The sequence below is a fragment of the Oncorhynchus kisutch genome, linkage group LG14, assembly GCF_002021735.2.
Source record: "Oncorhynchus kisutch isolate 150728-3 linkage group LG14, Okis_V2, whole genome shotgun sequence".
NCBI lineage: Eukaryota > Metazoa > Chordata > Actinopteri > Salmoniformes > Salmonidae > Oncorhynchus > Oncorhynchus kisutch.
The window spans coordinates 10,694,899-10,712,806 of record NC_034187.2 but is presented as its reverse complement, the minus strand read 5'-3'; the positions used below and the strand labels follow the sequence as shown (position 1 = coordinate 10,712,806).

Below are 17,908 nucleotides of genomic sequence, written 5' to 3'. Positions count from 1 at the left end.
CTGACAGTACTATAGACAGACCTGCAGTACATACTGACAGCCCTATAGACAGACCTGCTGTAGAGAAACTGACAGCCCTATAGACAGACCTGCAGTACATACTGACAGTCCTATAGACAGACCTGCAGTACATACTGACAGTCCTATAGACAGACCTGCAGTACATACTGACAGCCCTATAGACAGACCTGCTGTAGAGAAACTGACAGCCCTATAGACAGACCTGCAGTACATACTGACAGTCCTATAGACAGACCTGCAGTACATACTGACAGTCCTATAGACAGACCTGCAGTACATACTGACAGTCCTATAGACAGACCTGCAGTACATACTGACAGTCTTATAGACAGACCTGCAGTACATACTGACAGTCCTATAGACAGACCTGCAGTACATACTGACTGTCCTATAGACAGACCTGCAGTACATACTGACAGTCCTATAGGCAGACCTGCAGTACATACTGACAGCCCTATAGACAGACCGGGAGTAGTGGACGTACTGACAGCCCTAAAGACAGACCTGCTGTAGAGGACATTTGGACAGTCTTTTAGACAGACCTGCTGTACATACTGACAGCCCTAGAGACAGACCTGCTGTAGAGGACATATGGACAGTCCTATAGACAGACCTGCTGTAGAGGACGTACTGACAGTCCTATAGACAGATCTGTAGTACATAATGACAGCCCTATAGACAGACCCTGGTTAGATTCCAGGCTCTATCACAACCAGCTGTGATCCCTATGGGAGTCCCATAGGGTGGCACACAATTGGCCCAGCGTCGTTAGGGTTTGGCCGTGGTAGGCCATCATTGTAAATAAAAATGTATTCTTAACTGACTTGTCTAGATTTTTTAAAGTATGCTGTTGGGGTACTGTATATTATTCTGTTTTAATCTTACTCCTGAATCGATAAGATAAATATAATAGTTTTTCTTCCGTGTATTTTTTAACAAAGATGATAGTTACATTGAAGTGCAAAGTGTAGGGATAAGCCTACAGATGAAATCAGTCTTCAGTACAAACAAGGTGGTATAGCAAGGAGATTAGAATGCCATGAAACAAGAGGATATGAGTTCAAATACCAGGTTAGAACATGTGGAATAATCATTACTTTATGAATAAACATACACAATGTAGTCAAAGTTGGTCATATTTGTAAATTGAAAACACTATGTTAAAAGCACTGTGTGTGTGTCCCTAGTGTTGCCCAAAGACAAAGAGATCTGATTGGATCAGTGGTTCAGCATTCAGGGTCTTGTTGTCCTTGGCAACAGTAACAAGGGGTGATGTGTAATGAAACTAGGGCGCACGTGTCCTGGGTCAGTACTTTTTGGGTGGGGAGAATATTTTTTTGCGACAATCAGGTGACGTCCCCGGAACAAACCAGGAACTAGACAAAAAACCTCCAGAGGACCATGACACAAGGTCCCAAGAACGTTCAAGAGGCCTTTAGGGGACCATGAGACAACATCCCAAGAATGTCCTAAAAACTTAATTGGGGACATCCCCAGGAACAACCGGGAACCAGACAAAACCTCCAGCATACCATGACGAAATGTCCTGACGACTGATTAATAAGGCAAACATTTTGTGACGTCCCAAGGACATTGAAGCCAGTTCACTGCTTTTTTAAATTCTTCCCCTTGAATAAGGGACTGATTTAGACCTGAGACACCAGGTGGGCGCAATTAATTATCGAGGTAGAAGAGCAGTACTTGTAGAGTAAGATTTGAATACCCCTGGACCATAGTCTCCAGTGCCAGAGAAGAACAGCAGCTGTTAGGAGACTACAGTACCTAGCTAAACTAATCTCAGAAGCGAGAACCAAATCTCACATGGTCTAACAGTCTTTTACAGCGCCTTCAGAAAGTATTTACACACATGGACTATTTTCACATTTTGATGTGTTCCAGCCTGAATTTAAAATGGATAACATTGAGATGTTTTTGTCACGGGCCTAACACAATACCTCATAATGTCAAAGTGGAATTATGTTTTTTTTTTTTTTTCTACAATTAATAAACTAGGAAAAGTTGAAATGTCTTGAGTCACAGATTCAACCACTAACACCAAGGAGTTTTTCCAATGGCTCACAAAGAAGGGCGCCTATTGGTAGATGGTTTAAAAAACAAAAAAAGCTTATATTGAATATCCCTTGGAGCATAGTGAAGTTAATAATAACACTTTGGATGGTGTATCAATACCGCCAGTCACTACAAGATACAGGTGTCCTTCCTAACTCAGTTGCCAGAGAGGAAAGAAACCATTCAGGGATTTCACCATGAGGCCAAAGGGGACTTAAAAAAAGTTTCAGAGTTTAATGGCTGTGATAGGCCATAATTGAGGATGGATCAAAAACATTCTAGTTACTCCACAACACTAACCTAATTGACAGTGAATAGAAGGAAGCCTGTACAGAATAAAAATATTACAAAAAATGCATCCTGTTTGCAACAAGGTACTAAAGTAATACTGCAAAAAAATGGCGCAAAGCAATCATTTTTGTTGTTGTCCTGAATACAACATTTGATGTTTGGGGCAAATTCAATACAACACATTACGTGTCGCGGCCATCGTCGGAAGGAGACCAAGGTGCAGCGTGGTCTTTTATTAAAATGTCGCCAACAAAACAAGAAATGAAAAACAACCGTGAAGCTTACAGGGCTATAGTTACACTAACAAAGATAACTACCCAACCTGAAATTAGGGAAAAAGGGCTACCTAAGTATGATTCCCAATCAGAGACAATGATAGACAGCTGTCCCTGATTGAGAACCATACCCGGCCAAAACATAGAAATAAAGAAACATAGAAAACAAAACATAGAATGCCCACCCCATATCACACCCTGACCAAACCAATCAGAGACAACGATAGACAGCTGTCCCTGAATGAGAACCATACCCGGCCAAAACATAGAAATAAAGAAACATAGAAAACAAAACATAGAATGCCCACCCCACATCACACCCTTACCTAACCAAATAGATCAATAAAACGGCTCTCTAAGGTCAGGGCGTGACATTACGGAGTACCACTCTCCATATTTTCAAGCATAGTGGTGGCTGCATTATGTTATGGGTATGCTTGTAATCGATAAGTACTGGGGTTTTTTAGGATAAAAGTTCAACGGAATGGACCTAGGCACAGGCAAAACCTTGTTCAGTGTGCTTTCCACCAGACACTGGGAGATTAATTCACCTTTCAGCAGGACAATAACCTAAAACACAAGGCCAAATCTACACTGGAGTTGCTTACCGAGAAGACAGTAAATGTTCCTGAGTGGCCGAGTTACAGTTTTGACTTAAATCTGCTTGAAAATCTATGGCAAGTTTTGAAAAGGGCTGTCTAGCAATGATCATCAACCAACTTGACAGATTTGAAGAATTTTCTAAAGAATAATGGGCAAGTGTTGTACAATCTAGGTGTGCAAAGCTCTGAAGACCTACCCATAAAGACTCACAGCTGTAATCACTGCAAAGGTGACTCTAACAAGTTTTGACTCAGGCATGTGAATACTTATGTAAATTCGATATTTCTGTATTTTATTTTCAATAAATGTGAAAAAAATTGAAAAACATGTTTTCACTTTGTCATTATGGGTTATTGTGTGTATAATAGGTGAGAAAAAAAGGCTGTAACACACAAAAAGGTTTGACTTATTAACCCCCCCCCCCCAAAAGAAATAGATAAAATCTTGGTAAATTGCATTTGTTATCATTAATTGCTAGCTGTTGTATACCTTTTTGAAAGTGTTTTGGATGCCGTAGATGTCAGTCATGTACCCATGCTCTACTTTTGAGCTTGGTTCTTCTACTGTACCTACTATGGTACATAAAGGTGCAGACATGAGGCACAGTTTTGATTGTTGTTGGTTAGATCATGATTACGGATAACCTGGGTCAATTATTTCTAGGTAGTTTACGGATAACCTGGGTCAATTATTTCTAGGTAGTTTACGGATAACCTGGGTCAATTATTTCTAGGTAGTTTACGGATAACCTGGGTCAATTATTTCTAGGTAGTTTACGGATAACCTGGGTCAATTATTTCTAGGTAGTTTACGGATAACCTGGGTCAATTATTTCTAGGTAGTTTACGGATAACCTGGGTCAATTATTTCTAGGTAGTTTACGGATAACCTGGGTCAATTATTTCTAGGTAGTTTACGGATAACCTGGGTCAATTATTTCTAGGTAGTTTACGGATAACCTGGGTCAATTATTTCTAGGTAGTTTACGGATAACCTGGGTCAATTATTTCTAGGTAGTTTACGGATAACCTGGGTCAATTATTTCTAGGTAGTTTACGGATAACCTGGGTCAATTATTTCTAGGTAGTTTACGGATAACCTGGGTCAATTATTTCTAGGTAGTTCTTTAGTATCTTTTTTTTGTCTAGTGATCATTATGTATAAAATACTAATAAAACATTGTATTATGATGAGCAGTATACCTGGGCATGTTACAGTGACACGCTATTCTTTACGATATATTCAAGACAGCTGTATCTTAAAGAATGTGAATTCAGTGAATCTGAAATATGTCAAAGCACACAACTTTCAAAATGAGTCCTCAGATCTTTTATTGCCTTTAATGTAAAGAAGATCTAGAAGTTATAAAACTTAGACTTTAATAACAGTTGTGACCATTAAAGCCAGATGTAGTAAAAGGGCAACTCTGCTGAAGAGCAGTGACCCATGTATGGTCTGTCATGCAAAATGAAGAGTCCTGTTTATTACATCCAGATGGGTAACACATAGCTTCATATGAGGACAAGGTCTCATTTGAACGTCCATGTTATCTACAGGGGCTGTCTCAAATGTCACACTATTCCCTATAGCCTAGTGCACTAGTTTTGACCAGGCACCTTATTACCTATTTAATGTGGGAATAGGGTGTCATTTGTAAACATGCGAGGTTTGTCCTTGTCGAATAAAGAAATGTAATATCATCCTGGAATATTGTTCCTTGTTTTGTTTCGGTACCATGACAACGCAGTGTGTAGGAAAGACAAAAAGGAAATGAACTTCAAGGGGATTTTTTGGGGGGCATTTATTTGTATTCAATCTCACATTCTTCTCACATTCTGTACAAATCCTCAAAACAGTTATGTATTGACTTGTGATTGTCTTATTATTATGTCCCGTGCCCCGGTACTCAAGGCCAAGTTAGGAAAATAAACAAGCTGTCCGTATCTCTCTTGAAATGTTGCGCAACTGGACAGACGAGATAGATTTTTAATTAGTTTAAATTTTTTATTTTTTAACCTTTATTTAACTAGCCAAGTCAGTTAAGAACAAATTCTTATTTACAGTGATGGCCTACCAAAAGACAACAGGCCTCCTGCGTGGAAGGGGGATTAAAAAAGAACAAAAAAAATAGTATAGATTACCTATTGAAACAGCCTTTGAATGCTTCGAATGGACTCTTGTGAGTTATCTTGTCATGCTTTACACATTGAATTAAAAAAAGTTGTGACATTTAGTCAGTTGTTCAATAAAATTATTTTATGAAATAAATAAGTCTGAGGGGATATTGTAGTCTGCATTATTTTTAGACTCTGAATATGTTTACTTTCATTTGATGTTCAACTCGTTATTGTATAATTTCTGTCACATAATATTGTAAAATGTTCATGTTACATATGGCATGTTATATAGGCTAAATGCAATATGTTGCATATATATGTTGCATAGTGTACAGTGTATGGGCAGAGCACTACAGGCAGAAATACTTCAGACTGTCAACCTATACAGATGTAGGATCTTAATTTGAGCCAGTTTGCTACAGCAGGAAAATAATAATGTAGCAACAGGACATTAGGATTATTATGTGGATTGTAATTAATGTACATTTATGTTGGGGAAAATCAAGTCTGACATTTCTAAGTGTAAATTACAACCTGCAGAATCTTTAAAAAAAATCTCAAATACACTACGAGTTTTACATTTCTTGCACTGCAGAAAAGTTCTGCAACAGGGTGATCAAGTTAAGATCATACATCTGTACACATCAAGTTCAATTTACATTAGCCTACTGAGCCCACAGTTCTGCTTAGATCATGAAGCCCCTTTCTTGAGTGTCTTCTCCTTCTCTTTGAGGGACTTTGAACAAGTCTCTAGACTAGCCCCACCTCTACTTCTACATATGTAGGATCTTAATTTGAGCCAGTTTGCTACAGCAGGAAAATGATCCTGAAGAAAAAGGAAATGTGAATTAATATAATTAAATGTTGTTGTTTTTTTACGGGTTGTTAACATTTTGTTAGGGCAAATCAAGTCTGACATTTCAAAGTTGAAATTACAAACTTTAAAAGCATTTTTAAACATTGAATACACTACAAGTTTGCATTTCCTGCTGTGCAGGACAATTATCAGCAGCAACAGAGTGATCAAATTAAGATTCTACATCTGTAGTAAGGTACAATTACGCATGGAGTTAACCTAACCAAATGATTGACTTGAACAAAAGAAGTGCCTTGTCAAATTACTTGACCCTCTCTTTAAAAGGATGATGAGCCCTCCTCGCCACCAGTGACATCTGTCAACCCAAGATAAAGAAATAAAACAATGCCGAATTTAGATGACCTGCTCGTCCACATCGGAGAATACGGACCATACCAAAGGAGAATCACTGTCCTCGGGTCTCTGCCGGTGCTGACCTTCGCGTTAGTCCTCGTAGGAGTCGTGTTCTTGGGGAACACTCCCGTGCACTGGTGCCGGACCTCCGGGACAGAGCACATCCAGGACGAATGTGACTGGACAGACAAGACTCACCGTCCCGCTGTTGGATGAGTCGGGACAGGGCGCATTGGGCACCTACAGTCGCTGCCAGAGGTTCGATGTGGCCTGGAAGTTCTGGAACGGCAGCCAGAGCAACTGCAGTGACCTCATCGACTGGCCCTTGATTTCTAATCTCACCCAGTTACCGGTAGTCGCGTGCGATAGCGGCTGGGTGTTTGATCCGTCTCGCACTACTATCGTTTCAGAAGTAAATTTGGTCTTCAAAAAACCCCGCTGTGTCTGGAAGTTCAGGAGCTCAAATTCTACTAAGAAATAATTGAACGAATGAATTAATTAATTCCTTTTTATTTAACCTTCATTTTATCAGGGAGTCATAGTGAGATGAAATGTATATTTTACAGATGAGCCCTGAACTAAATTACAGAAAATACACACATCAATTTAAATACAAAATGCAAGCAGAAAGAAAAACATAGTCATAAAAAACAAAGATATTAATCAGTAAAAAGGTCCTCAATCAGCCTTCTGAATTGACCTATAGGCATCAAAACAGCAAATTTCAGGACATTTTGAAGATTGTTCCTCAATTATGATGCAAGAACTGAAAGCTGATTTACCGAACTCAGTAGAGACCAAAGGAATTTCCAGAGTTATCCATCTCTGAGAACAGGGGTGGTAACTTGTATGTCTAAAGTTTAGTGATGATGTTAGGTACAGTGGGATTTTTTTTGTAAAGGAAAACATAGCAATGTATCAACCTACACGACATCAAAGAGGGATCTAACAGCTTTAATGAAGTAGCAGCTGTGTTCATATAAATGACAGTGGAGGAGGATGAGGGGAGGATGGCTCATAATAATGCCTGGAACGTCGCAAATGGAATGGCAACCGTGTGTTTGATACCATTCTTATAATTTCGCTTCAGCCATTACCACGAGCCCGTCCTCACAAATGAACGTGCCACCAACCTCCTGTGATAAATGCTGTCGTCGTAGTCTTGGACAGATAGGAACTTTGACTGAATAACCTGCTTTCTACTACTTATCGAGAGGCAGAACCTATTTCTATAGAAAAATATTTTTAAGTATATTTAAAACCAAATCATTTTAGACTTATTTACTGGGTGACTTTCACTTTTACTTAAGTCATATTCTATTAACCCCTCAATATGCTTTTTAAAAGACAGCTTTTCATCTATCCAGGGACATGATCAATATGGACACCATCCAAAGTACATATGCTCAAATCATTAGAACTGTTTTTATGGTGCTCTAGACCTATATTCACTAATGTAGTACTACTGCACCGAGACTGCCGTGCAGCTCCCCTTGGACTGCCGTGCAGAGCACAGAATAAATATCACTCCACAGAGAGAAGCACCAGATTGAATTTCACTCAACTTTCTAGAGTTTTCCCTGTTAGTTAAGACTATCGACGTTTCTCTTAACTGTGACAATTGTGATCGAATCAACAAAATATGAACCTCTCTTTCAATGCAACATACCGAAACAAAACGAACTATGCAAGATATTTTGTTGTAGGCAGAACGCATCAGAGTTGGATTCTATTGCACCTGACTCAGTTGTACTGTGCACAGACTCGTGCGGAATAACCAATCAGCGCTGCAGTAGGCCTTTATGCAAATAGTCCATTGCCATATATGGATCTGTGTCTTTTACTTGTACAGCAGGAGCGGTCGCAGGTAGATGCGCTTGTCATGAGATCAAAGAGAGAGCTGCATGTAGCCACATGTGCACATTTTGTTCATATCCTTTGCTAGTTAGTGAGTTATTAGCTCAGTTGTATATAATTTGTAGTCATGAATGGAAGTGATTGCTTCCTTCAAGAGCACAAAACATGTGCATTTCTAGACATCTTTGAAAAGCAGTACAGGTGAATATATATTTTTTGTCTTAAAGGGGCAGTGTTGTATTTTGGAACAGGCTTGAATAAACTAAGTAGCCAATAGGCAGAGGGTAGAATAATTTGTCTTGTTCTCTGTAATACTTGTGGTTTCTTCCATCAAACAACACAACAACATTTTCTGTCACCTCGTTATCTAAAGGACAAGTGTATAAACAGGTTTATGTCAAGCCCTGCATATCTTTTTCAAAAGTCTCATGGATACCACACACTGGCTGCTACTGTAGGCTGAATGATAGAACAGCTATTTCCATGTTAAAATATTATGGAATGCATTTTCTCTATAGTTTTTGATGGTAGTCCAGTCTGGTTTGCCTACATTACGATCAAATAGCCACGGTAGCCTACTTGTTAGCTGTTAAAACGGTAACTTAAAGCGGGTACTGCCTCAGTGTTCACAGTCAACACGTGCTGGAAGTTGCACACATTTTTTTTTTTTACAGACTAAAAAGTAAAGGACCCAAACCTTTTGTAATACCCAGAAAACCTGATTTACCACCATCAGTAGATATGCATTGAGTTCTGTCTGTCAAGTAATTTATTAGCCAGTTACATGCAGCCTGGTCTAGGCCAATTAAGAAATGCCTCTGAATTAGCAGTGAGTGATCATCAGTATCCAAAGCCTTTGGCTGGTCAAGGAAGAGGGCAGCAGAATGTTGCCCTTTATCCATACAATTAAGCACATCATTTATAACTAGGGCTGCAGCAGAGATAGTGCTATGACCTGGTCCAAAACTTGACTGGTGTACATTTAGAAAGAATAGATTTGAAAGATAACATAGACACAGACACTTGCATACACACAAGCGATAACATACACACTATACACACACATGTTAACATATACACTATACACACGATTACAAATGCATAGGCCACTCTACTATAAAGGCCTGATTGGTGGAGTGCTGTAGAGATGGTTGTCCTTCTGGACGCTTCTCCCATCTCCACAGAGGAACAATGGAGCTCTGTCAACATACGTTTTTGCCAAGGCAGTCATCATTGTTTTTGCCAAGGCAGTCATCATTGTTTTTGCCAAGGCAGTCATCATTGTTTTTGCCAAGGCAGTCATCATTTTTTTTGCCAAGGACCCATAATAAATACAAAAAAATATTTAAAAAATCATAAATGGGTTAATGGTTCAGCAATGAGGGGGGCAGAGAGCTGCAGCGAAAATGGATCAAGCATATCGGATCAAATTGATTTTTTTTATACATCAGTCACAAGCACGACATCTAGCACATCACAAATAGTAAATTGCTGAAATGAAAACAAAGATTCACTAGAAGTTGATGTGTTAACCGACAAGTCAGCTAGAGGCTGGGAGTGGGAAGAGCAGTCGATTGACTGACCAACGTCAATTAGACCACGGTTTCTCTCGAATAAAAATACTTCTGAGATAAAATGATGATTAAAAGCATCACTCATCCCATTCTTCTCAGTTATGATGCCAGCGTCAGACAAAACTTGCTTAGGCAGGGAAGGAGAGGAATTTGTACGCTTTAGTGCAATTTACTGTTTTCTAACATTTAGAAGGATCACTAGCAGAGTCAGAGATGGAGCTTTAAAAGTAGCTTGATTTAGCTTTTTTAATCGAGATAGTACATCTGTTTCTCAATTGTCTGAAAAATGACCAGTCCACTACAGAGTCTTTGTCCCAGGCCTGATTTCTCATCTGAATAAGCTCAGATAACTCAGAACAAAACTAAGAGTTAGATCTATCTTTCACTCTGAATTGTTTAAAAGGGGTGTGTTTATCTGCCAGAGAAACAAATAGGAAGGATACATTTTCTAGAGCCAAGTCAGGGTCGGGAATGAATTCATTACAATCTGTTGCAAGTGCAATGGTTGGTACATTTACTGAATATCCTAACAAAAGTTAAAGTGCAACATTTATCATTGATAATTTGACAGCATGTCAGCATCAGTGAGAAGGGTCACTCCTTCATCTTAAACTAAGCATGACTTCCCCCCCCCTTGAGCAAGGATCTGTTTTCTCAGCAATATAAAAGGTGCATTTGTCACCAATATACATCATGTTATCTATGTATTTACTCGTTTCTTTATCTATCCCAGTTTTCCTTAGTGTGTGAGGATTCATGGCTTGCAGATTTGATTCAGGTGTCCCTGGCTGGAGGGTTCTTCATTGGTGCTTTTGTCACTGGATACTTGGCAGACAGGTACACCAGCATTTTGTTTCAACACTGTGATGATAATAATACATAGCATCAATCAATGTAAATGCCACCAAAGCAGCTGTTTATATACTGTAAATAAATACTGTCAATATAACCTGTATGGGTATTATGGGATCATTCCCCTTATGCAGCAGAGTAAAAACACAGTTAGGTAGGCTACTACTGCCTTTCTGCAGTAGTAGCCTACCTTTCCTTAAAAGTAGTTATTCTGACATGCTACTTAATCATTTAAATGATGTCAGTTGCATTCTTACACTTTCATCATTCCTCCTCCAACAGGTTTGGAAGGAAGCCCTGTTTCATCCTGTCTATGTTTGGCCTGGAGGTGTCAGGGATAGTTGTGATGCTGTCACCCTCTTACCCCCTGCTGCTGCTCTTCAGAGTTCTCCAGGGCTTCTGTTGCAAGGGAGCATGGACAGTCAGCTATGTGTTTAGTAAGTTCTTTATTGAAATCACAGTGACTGGTATGGAAGCACCAGAATCCAGCCTTAAATGTGAAATACTGCTATGTAAAGGAGGTGTTCTCTGCTCTTCGTTGACTAGAAATGCAGTCACACATAACATCACTGAAACACATGGGTATTGTTTTTACAAAGTAAACATTTATTAATAATATATGCAAAATTATAAATCACGGAACACAAAAACAGAACACAGGAACACAGGAACACAGGAACACAGGAACACAGGAACACAGGAACACAGAAAAATAGGAACACAGGAACACAGGAACACAGAAAAATAGGAACACAGGAACACAGGAACACAGGAACACAGTCCATACAAGGTTTTTATTATTATTTTAATGTATTCTTTTATTTAACCTTTATTTAACCAGGAAGGGCTCATTGAGATTTAAAATCTCTTTTTCAAGAGCGTTATACAGACAAACAACATGAATTACAGACAAACAACATGAAAAACTACAAGTAATCTGGTAAAAACCATAGAATTCACAAGAGTATAACAAAATCAAAAACAGCTAATTAAAAACATTGACAGGTCAGGGAATCAGTCTCAAGATCATTCATCAGTGATTTAAAAACATTGACAGGTCAGGGAATCAGTCTCATAATCATTCATCAGTGATTTAAAAACATTGACAGGTCAGGGAATCAGTCTCAAGATCATTCATCAGTGATTTAAAAATACCAATCAGGACAAGTTCTTCCAGTTTTTAGGTAGAAAGTCAGCGTCCATATTAGTGTTCAGAGGAATGAAATGGGAGGTTTTGTGCTCCGTTCTGTACCGGCTCCTGTTTTGACGTTTCTGTTATTGTGGTCTTTCTTGTTTTTGTCTTTGATAGTCATTGAGTTCTTTGGCTCAAACAACTGGAAGTTTGTCTCATTGCTGTCCCGCACCTTTTATTCCACTGGGATGGCCATCCTACCTCTCTTGGCATACTTCTTGCCCTCCTGGAAAACCCTGCAGCTGGCCATGAGTCTCCCCTGCTTCATCTTCATCACTTACTTTTGGTAATATGTCAATATTTCCGCACGCACGCACGCACGCACGCACGCAGGGCACGCACACACACACACACACACACACCCACACCCACACCCACCCACACACACACACACACACACACACACACACACACACACACACACACACACACACACACACACACACACACACACACACACACACACACACACACACACACACACACAGATGACAGGTGACAGTTGTTGTTCTGGCCACCAAACATTGTGACATGACTTATGAAATTATAATGCAAAATTATACTTTATAAAAATGCAATCTGCCTTGATGATCCTATAGTGTGTGGTGTCCAGGGGTTTGAGTAAAACCTATACAATTAAGCTGATTATTATAATAAAAATATAAAAACATATTTTCCATTTCAGGCTCATTCCAGAATCTCCTCGCTGGTTGTTGTCACAACGAAGAACCAAAGAGGCTATGAGGATCGCTAAAAACATTACCAAGTGCAATAAGAGAACTGTCCCTGAGAATTTTAGAGAGGTTGCCTACTTTTGATTTCTGAAACATCTTGATGTGCTTCAGGGAGCTCTCTTCGGAGTAGTGTCTGAAACATCTTGTTGTGCTTCAGGGAGCTCTCCGGAGTAGTGTCTGAAACATCTTATTGTGCTTTAGGGAGCTCTCTTCGGAGTAGTTTCTGAAACATCTTGTTGTGCTTCAGGGAGCTCTCTTCGGAGTAGTTTCTGAAACATCTTGTTGTGCTTCAGGGAGCTCTCCGGAGTAGTGTCTGAAACATCTTATTGTGCTTCAGGGAGCTCTCTTCGGAGTAGTTTCTGAAACATCTTGTTGTGCTTCATAGAGCTCTCTTTGGGGTAGTGTCTGAAACATCTTGTTGTGCTTCATAGAGTTCTCTTCAGAGTAGTGTCTGAAACATCTTGTTGTGCTTCATAGAGTTCTCTTCGGAGTAGTGTCTGAAACATCTTATTGTGCTTCAGGGAGCTCTCTTCGGAGTAGTGTCTGAAACATCTTATTGTGCTTCAGGGAGCTCTCTTCGGAGTAGTTTCTGAAACATCTTGTTGTGCTTCATAGAGTTCTCTTCGGAGTAGTGTCTGAAACATTTTATTGTGCTTCAGGGAGCTCTCTTCGGAGTAGTGTCTGAAACATCTTATTGTGCTTCAGGGAGCTCTCTTCGGAGTAGTGTCTGAAACATCTTATTGTGCTTCAGGGAGCTCTCTTCGGAGTAGTGTCTGAAACATCTTGTTGTGCTTCAGGGAGCTGTCTTCGGAGTAGTGTCTGAAACATCTTGTTGTGCTTCAGGGAGCTCTCTTCGGAGTAGTGTCTGAAACATCTTGATGTGCTTCAGGGAGCTCTCTTCCGAGTAGTGTCTGAAACATCTTGATGTGCTTCAGGGAGCTCTCTTCGGAGTAGTGTCTGAAACATCTTGATGTGCTTCATAGAGCTCTCCGGAGTAGTGTCTGAAACATCTTGATGTGCTTCATAGAGTTCTCCGGAGTAGTGTCTGAAACATCTTGTTGTGCGCCATAGAGCTCTCTTCGGAGTAGTGTCTGAAACATCTTGTTGTGCGTCATAGAGCTCTCTTCGGGGTAGTGTCTGAAACATCTTGTTGTGCTTCAGGGAGCTCTCTTCGGAGTGGTGTCTGAAACATCTTGTTGTGCTTCAGGGAGCTCTCTTCGGAGTAGTGTCTGAAACATCTTATTGTGCTTTAGGGAGCTCTCTTCGGAGTAGTGTCTGAAACATCTTATTGTGCTTTAGGGAGCTCTCTTCGGAGTAGTGTCTGAAACATCTTGTTGTGCTTCACAGAGCTCTCTTCGGGGTAGTGTCTGAAACATCTTGTTGTGCTTCATAGAGTTCTCTTCGGAGTAGTTTCTGAAACATTTTGTTGTGCTTCAGGGAGCTCTCCGGAGTAGTGTCTGAAACATCTTATTGTGCTTCAGGGAGCTCTCTTCGGAGTAGTTTCTGAAACATCTTGTTGTGCTTCATAGAGCTCTCTTTGGGGTAGTGTCTGAAACATCTTGTTGTGCTTCATAGAGTTCTCTTCGGAGTAGTGTCTGAAACATCTTGTTGTGCTTCATAGAGTTCTCTTCGGAGTAGTGTCTGAAACATCTTATTGTGCTTCAGGGAGCTCTCTTCGGAGTAGTGTCTGAAACATCTTGTTGTGCTTCAGGGAGCTCTCTTCGGAGTAGTGTCTGAAACATCTTATTGTGCTTTAGGGAGCTCTCTTCGGAGTAGTGTCTGAAACATCTTATTGTGCTTTAGGGAGCTCTCTTCGGAGTAGTGTCTGAAACATCTTGTTGTGCTTCACAGAGCTCTCTTCGGAGTAGTGTCTGAAACATCTTATTGTGCTTTAGGGAGCTCTCTTCGGAGTAGTGTCTGAAACATCTTATTGTGCTTTAGGGAGCTCTCTTCGGAGTAGTGTCTGAAACATCTTGTTGTGCTTCACAGAGCTCTCTTCGGGGTAGTGTCTGAAACATCTTGTTGTGCTTCATAGAGTTCTCTTCGGAGTAGTGTCTGAAACATCTTATTGTGCTTCAGGGAGCTCTCTTCGGAGTAGTTTCTGAAACATCTTGTTGTGCTTCATAGAGCTCTCTTTGGGGTAGTGTCTGAAACATCTTGTTGTGCTTCATAGAGTTCTCTTCGGAGTAGTGTCTGAAACATCTTATTGTGCTTCAGGGAGCTCTCTTCGGAGTAGTGTCTGAAACATCTTATTGTGCTTCAGGGAGCTCTCTTCGGAGTAGTGTCTGAAACATCTTGATGTGCTTCATAGAGCTCTCCGGAGTAGTGTCTGAAACATCTTGATGTGCTTCATAGAGCTCTCCGGAATAGTGTCTGAAACATCTTGTTGTGCGTCATAGAGCTCTCTTCGGAGTAGTGTCTGAAACATCTTGTTGTGCGTCATAGAGCTCTCTTCGGGGTAGTGTCTGAAACATCTTGTTGTGCTTCAGGGAGCTCTCTTCGGAGTGGTGTCTGAAACATCTTGTTGTGCTTCAGGGAGCTCTCTTCGGAGTAGTGTCTGAAACATCTTATTGTGCTTTAGGGAGCTCTCTTCGGAGTAGTGTCTGAAACATCTTATTGTGCTTTAGGGAGCTCTCTTCGGAGTAGTGTCTGAAACATCTTGTTGTGCTTCAGGGAGCTCTCCGGAGTAGTGTCTGAAACATCTTATTGTGCTTCAGGGAGCTCTCTTCGGAGTAGTTTCTGAAACATCTTGTTGTGCTTCATAGAGCTCTCTTTGGGGTAGTGTCTGAAACATCTTGTTGTGCTTCATAGAGTTCTCTTCGGAGTAGTGTCTGAAACATCTTGTTGTGCTTCATAGAGTTCTCTTCGGAGTAGTTTCTGAAACATCTTGTTGTGCTTCAGGGAGCTCTCTTCGGAGTAGTGTCTGAAACATCTTATTGTGCTTCAGGGAGCTCTCTTCGGAGTAGTTTCTGAAACATCTTGTTGTGCTTCATAGAGCTCTCTTTGGGGTAGTGTCTGAAACATCTTGTTGTGCTTCATAGAGTTCTCTTCGGAGTAGTGTCTGAAACATCTTATTGTGCTTCAGGGAGCTCTCTTCGGAGTAGTGTCTGAAACATCTTGTTGTGCTTCAGGGAGCTCTCTTCGGAGTAGTGTCTGAAACATCTTATTGTGCTTCAGGGAGCTCTCTTCGGAGTCGTGTCTGAAACATCTTGTTGTGCTTCAGGGAGCTCTCTTCAGAGTAGTGTCTGAAACATCTTATTGTGCTTCAGGGAGCTCTCTTCGGAGTAGTGTCTGAAACATCTTATTGAGCTTCAGGGAGCTCTCTTCGGAGTAGTGTCTGAAACATTTTATTGTGCTTCAGGGAGCTCTCTTCGGAGTAGTGTCTGAAACATCTTATTGTGCTTCAGGGAGCTCTCTTCGGAGTAGTGTCTGAAACATCTTATTGTGCTTCAGGGAGCTCTCTTCGGAGTAGTGTCTGAAACATCTTATTGTGCTTCAGGGAGCTCTCTTCGGAGTAGTGTCTGAAACATCTTATTGTGCTTCAGGGAGCTCTCTTCGGAGTAGTGTCTGAAACATCTTGATGTGCTTCATAGAGCTCTCCGGAGTAGTGTCTGAAACATCTTGATGTGCTTCATAGAGCTCTCCGGAGTAGTGTCTGAAACATCTTGTTGTGCGTCATAGAGCTCTCTTCGGAGTAGTGTCTGAAACATCTTGTTGTGCGTCATAGAGCTCTCTTCGGGGTAGTGTCTGAAACATCTTGTTGTGCTTCAGGGAGCTCTCTTCGGAGTGGTGTCTGAAACATCTTGTTGTGCTTCAGGGAGCTCTCTTCGGAGTAGTGTCTGAAACATCTTATTGTGCTTTAGGGAGCTCTCTTCGGAGTAGTGTCTGAAACATCTTATTGTGCTTTAGGGAGCTCTCTTCGGAGTAGTGTCTGAAACATCTTGTTGTGCTTCAGGGAGCTCTCCGGAGTAGTGTCTGAAACATCTTATTGTGCTTCAGGGAGCTCTCTTCGGAGTAGTTTCTGAAACATCTTGTTGTGCTTCATAGAGCTCTCTTTGGGGTAGTGTCTGAAACATCTTGTTGTGCTTCATAGAGTTCTCTTCGGAGTAGTGTCTGAAACATCTTGTTGTGCTTCATAGAGTTCTCTTCGGAGTAGTGTCTGAAACATCTTATTGTGCTTCAGGGAGCTCTCTTCGGAGTAGTGTCTGAAACATCTTATTGTGCTTCAGGGAGCTCTCTTCGGAGTAGTGTCTGAAACATCTTGATGTGCTTCATAGAGCTCTCCGGAGTAGTGTCTGAAACATCTTGATGTGCTTCATAGAGCTCTCCGGAGTAGTGTCTGAAACATCTTGTTGTGCGTCATAGAGCTCTCTTCGGAGTAGTGTCTGAAACATCTTGTTGTGCGTCATAGAGCTCTCTTCGGGGTAGTGTCTGAAACATCTTGTTGTGCTTCAGGGAGCTCTCTTCGGAGTGGTGTCTGAAACATCTTGTTGTGCTTCAGGGAGCTCTCTTCGGAGTAGTGTCTGAAACATCTTGTTGTGCTTCAGGGAGCTCTCTTCGGAGTAGTGTCTGAAACATCTTATTGTGCTTTAGGGAGCTCTCTTCGGAGTAGTGTCTGAAGCATCTTGTTGTGCTTCATAGAGCTCTCTTCGGGGTAGTGTCTGAAACATCTTGATGTGCTTCTTAGAGTTCTCTTCGGAGTAGTGTCTGAAACATCTTGTTGTGCTTCATAGAGTTCTCTTCGGAGTAGTTTCTGAAACATCTTGTTGTGCTTCAGGGAGCTCTCTTCGGAGTAGTGTCTGAAACATCTTATTGTGCTTCAGGGAGCTCTCTTCGGAGTAGTTTCTGAAACATCTTGTTGTGCTTCATAGAGCTCTCTTTGGGGTAGTGTCTGAAACATCTTGTTGTGCTTCATAGAGTTCTCTTCGGAGTAGTGTCTGAAACATCTAGTTGTGCTTCATAGAGTTCTCTTCGGAGTAGTGTCTGAAACATCTTATTGTGCTTCAGGGAGCTCTCTTCGGAGTAGTGTCTGAAACATCTTATTGTGCTTCAGGGAGCTCTCTTCGGAGTAGTGTCTGAAACATCTTGATGTGCTTCATAGAGCTCTCCGGA

General features: G+C 40.9%; 1 protein-coding gene across 1 annotated transcript in view; it reads left to right on the top strand.

The window, feature by feature from the left end:
• Window positions 1-6,578: 6,578 nt before the first annotated feature.
• LOC109886716 (solute carrier family 22 member 3) overlaps window positions 6,579-17,908 on the top strand; it is a 35,023-nt gene continuing 23,693 nt past the window's right edge. Inside the window, 6 exon segments of the mRNA XM_074933752.1 lie at window positions 6,579-6,778; window positions 6,780-6,999; window positions 10,752-10,855; window positions 11,153-11,307; window positions 12,180-12,348; window positions 12,748-12,865. Of these exon segments, the coding sequence (XP_074789853.1) occupies window positions 6,579-6,778; window positions 6,780-6,999; window positions 10,752-10,855; window positions 11,153-11,307; window positions 12,180-12,348; window positions 12,748-12,865 (966 nt within the window).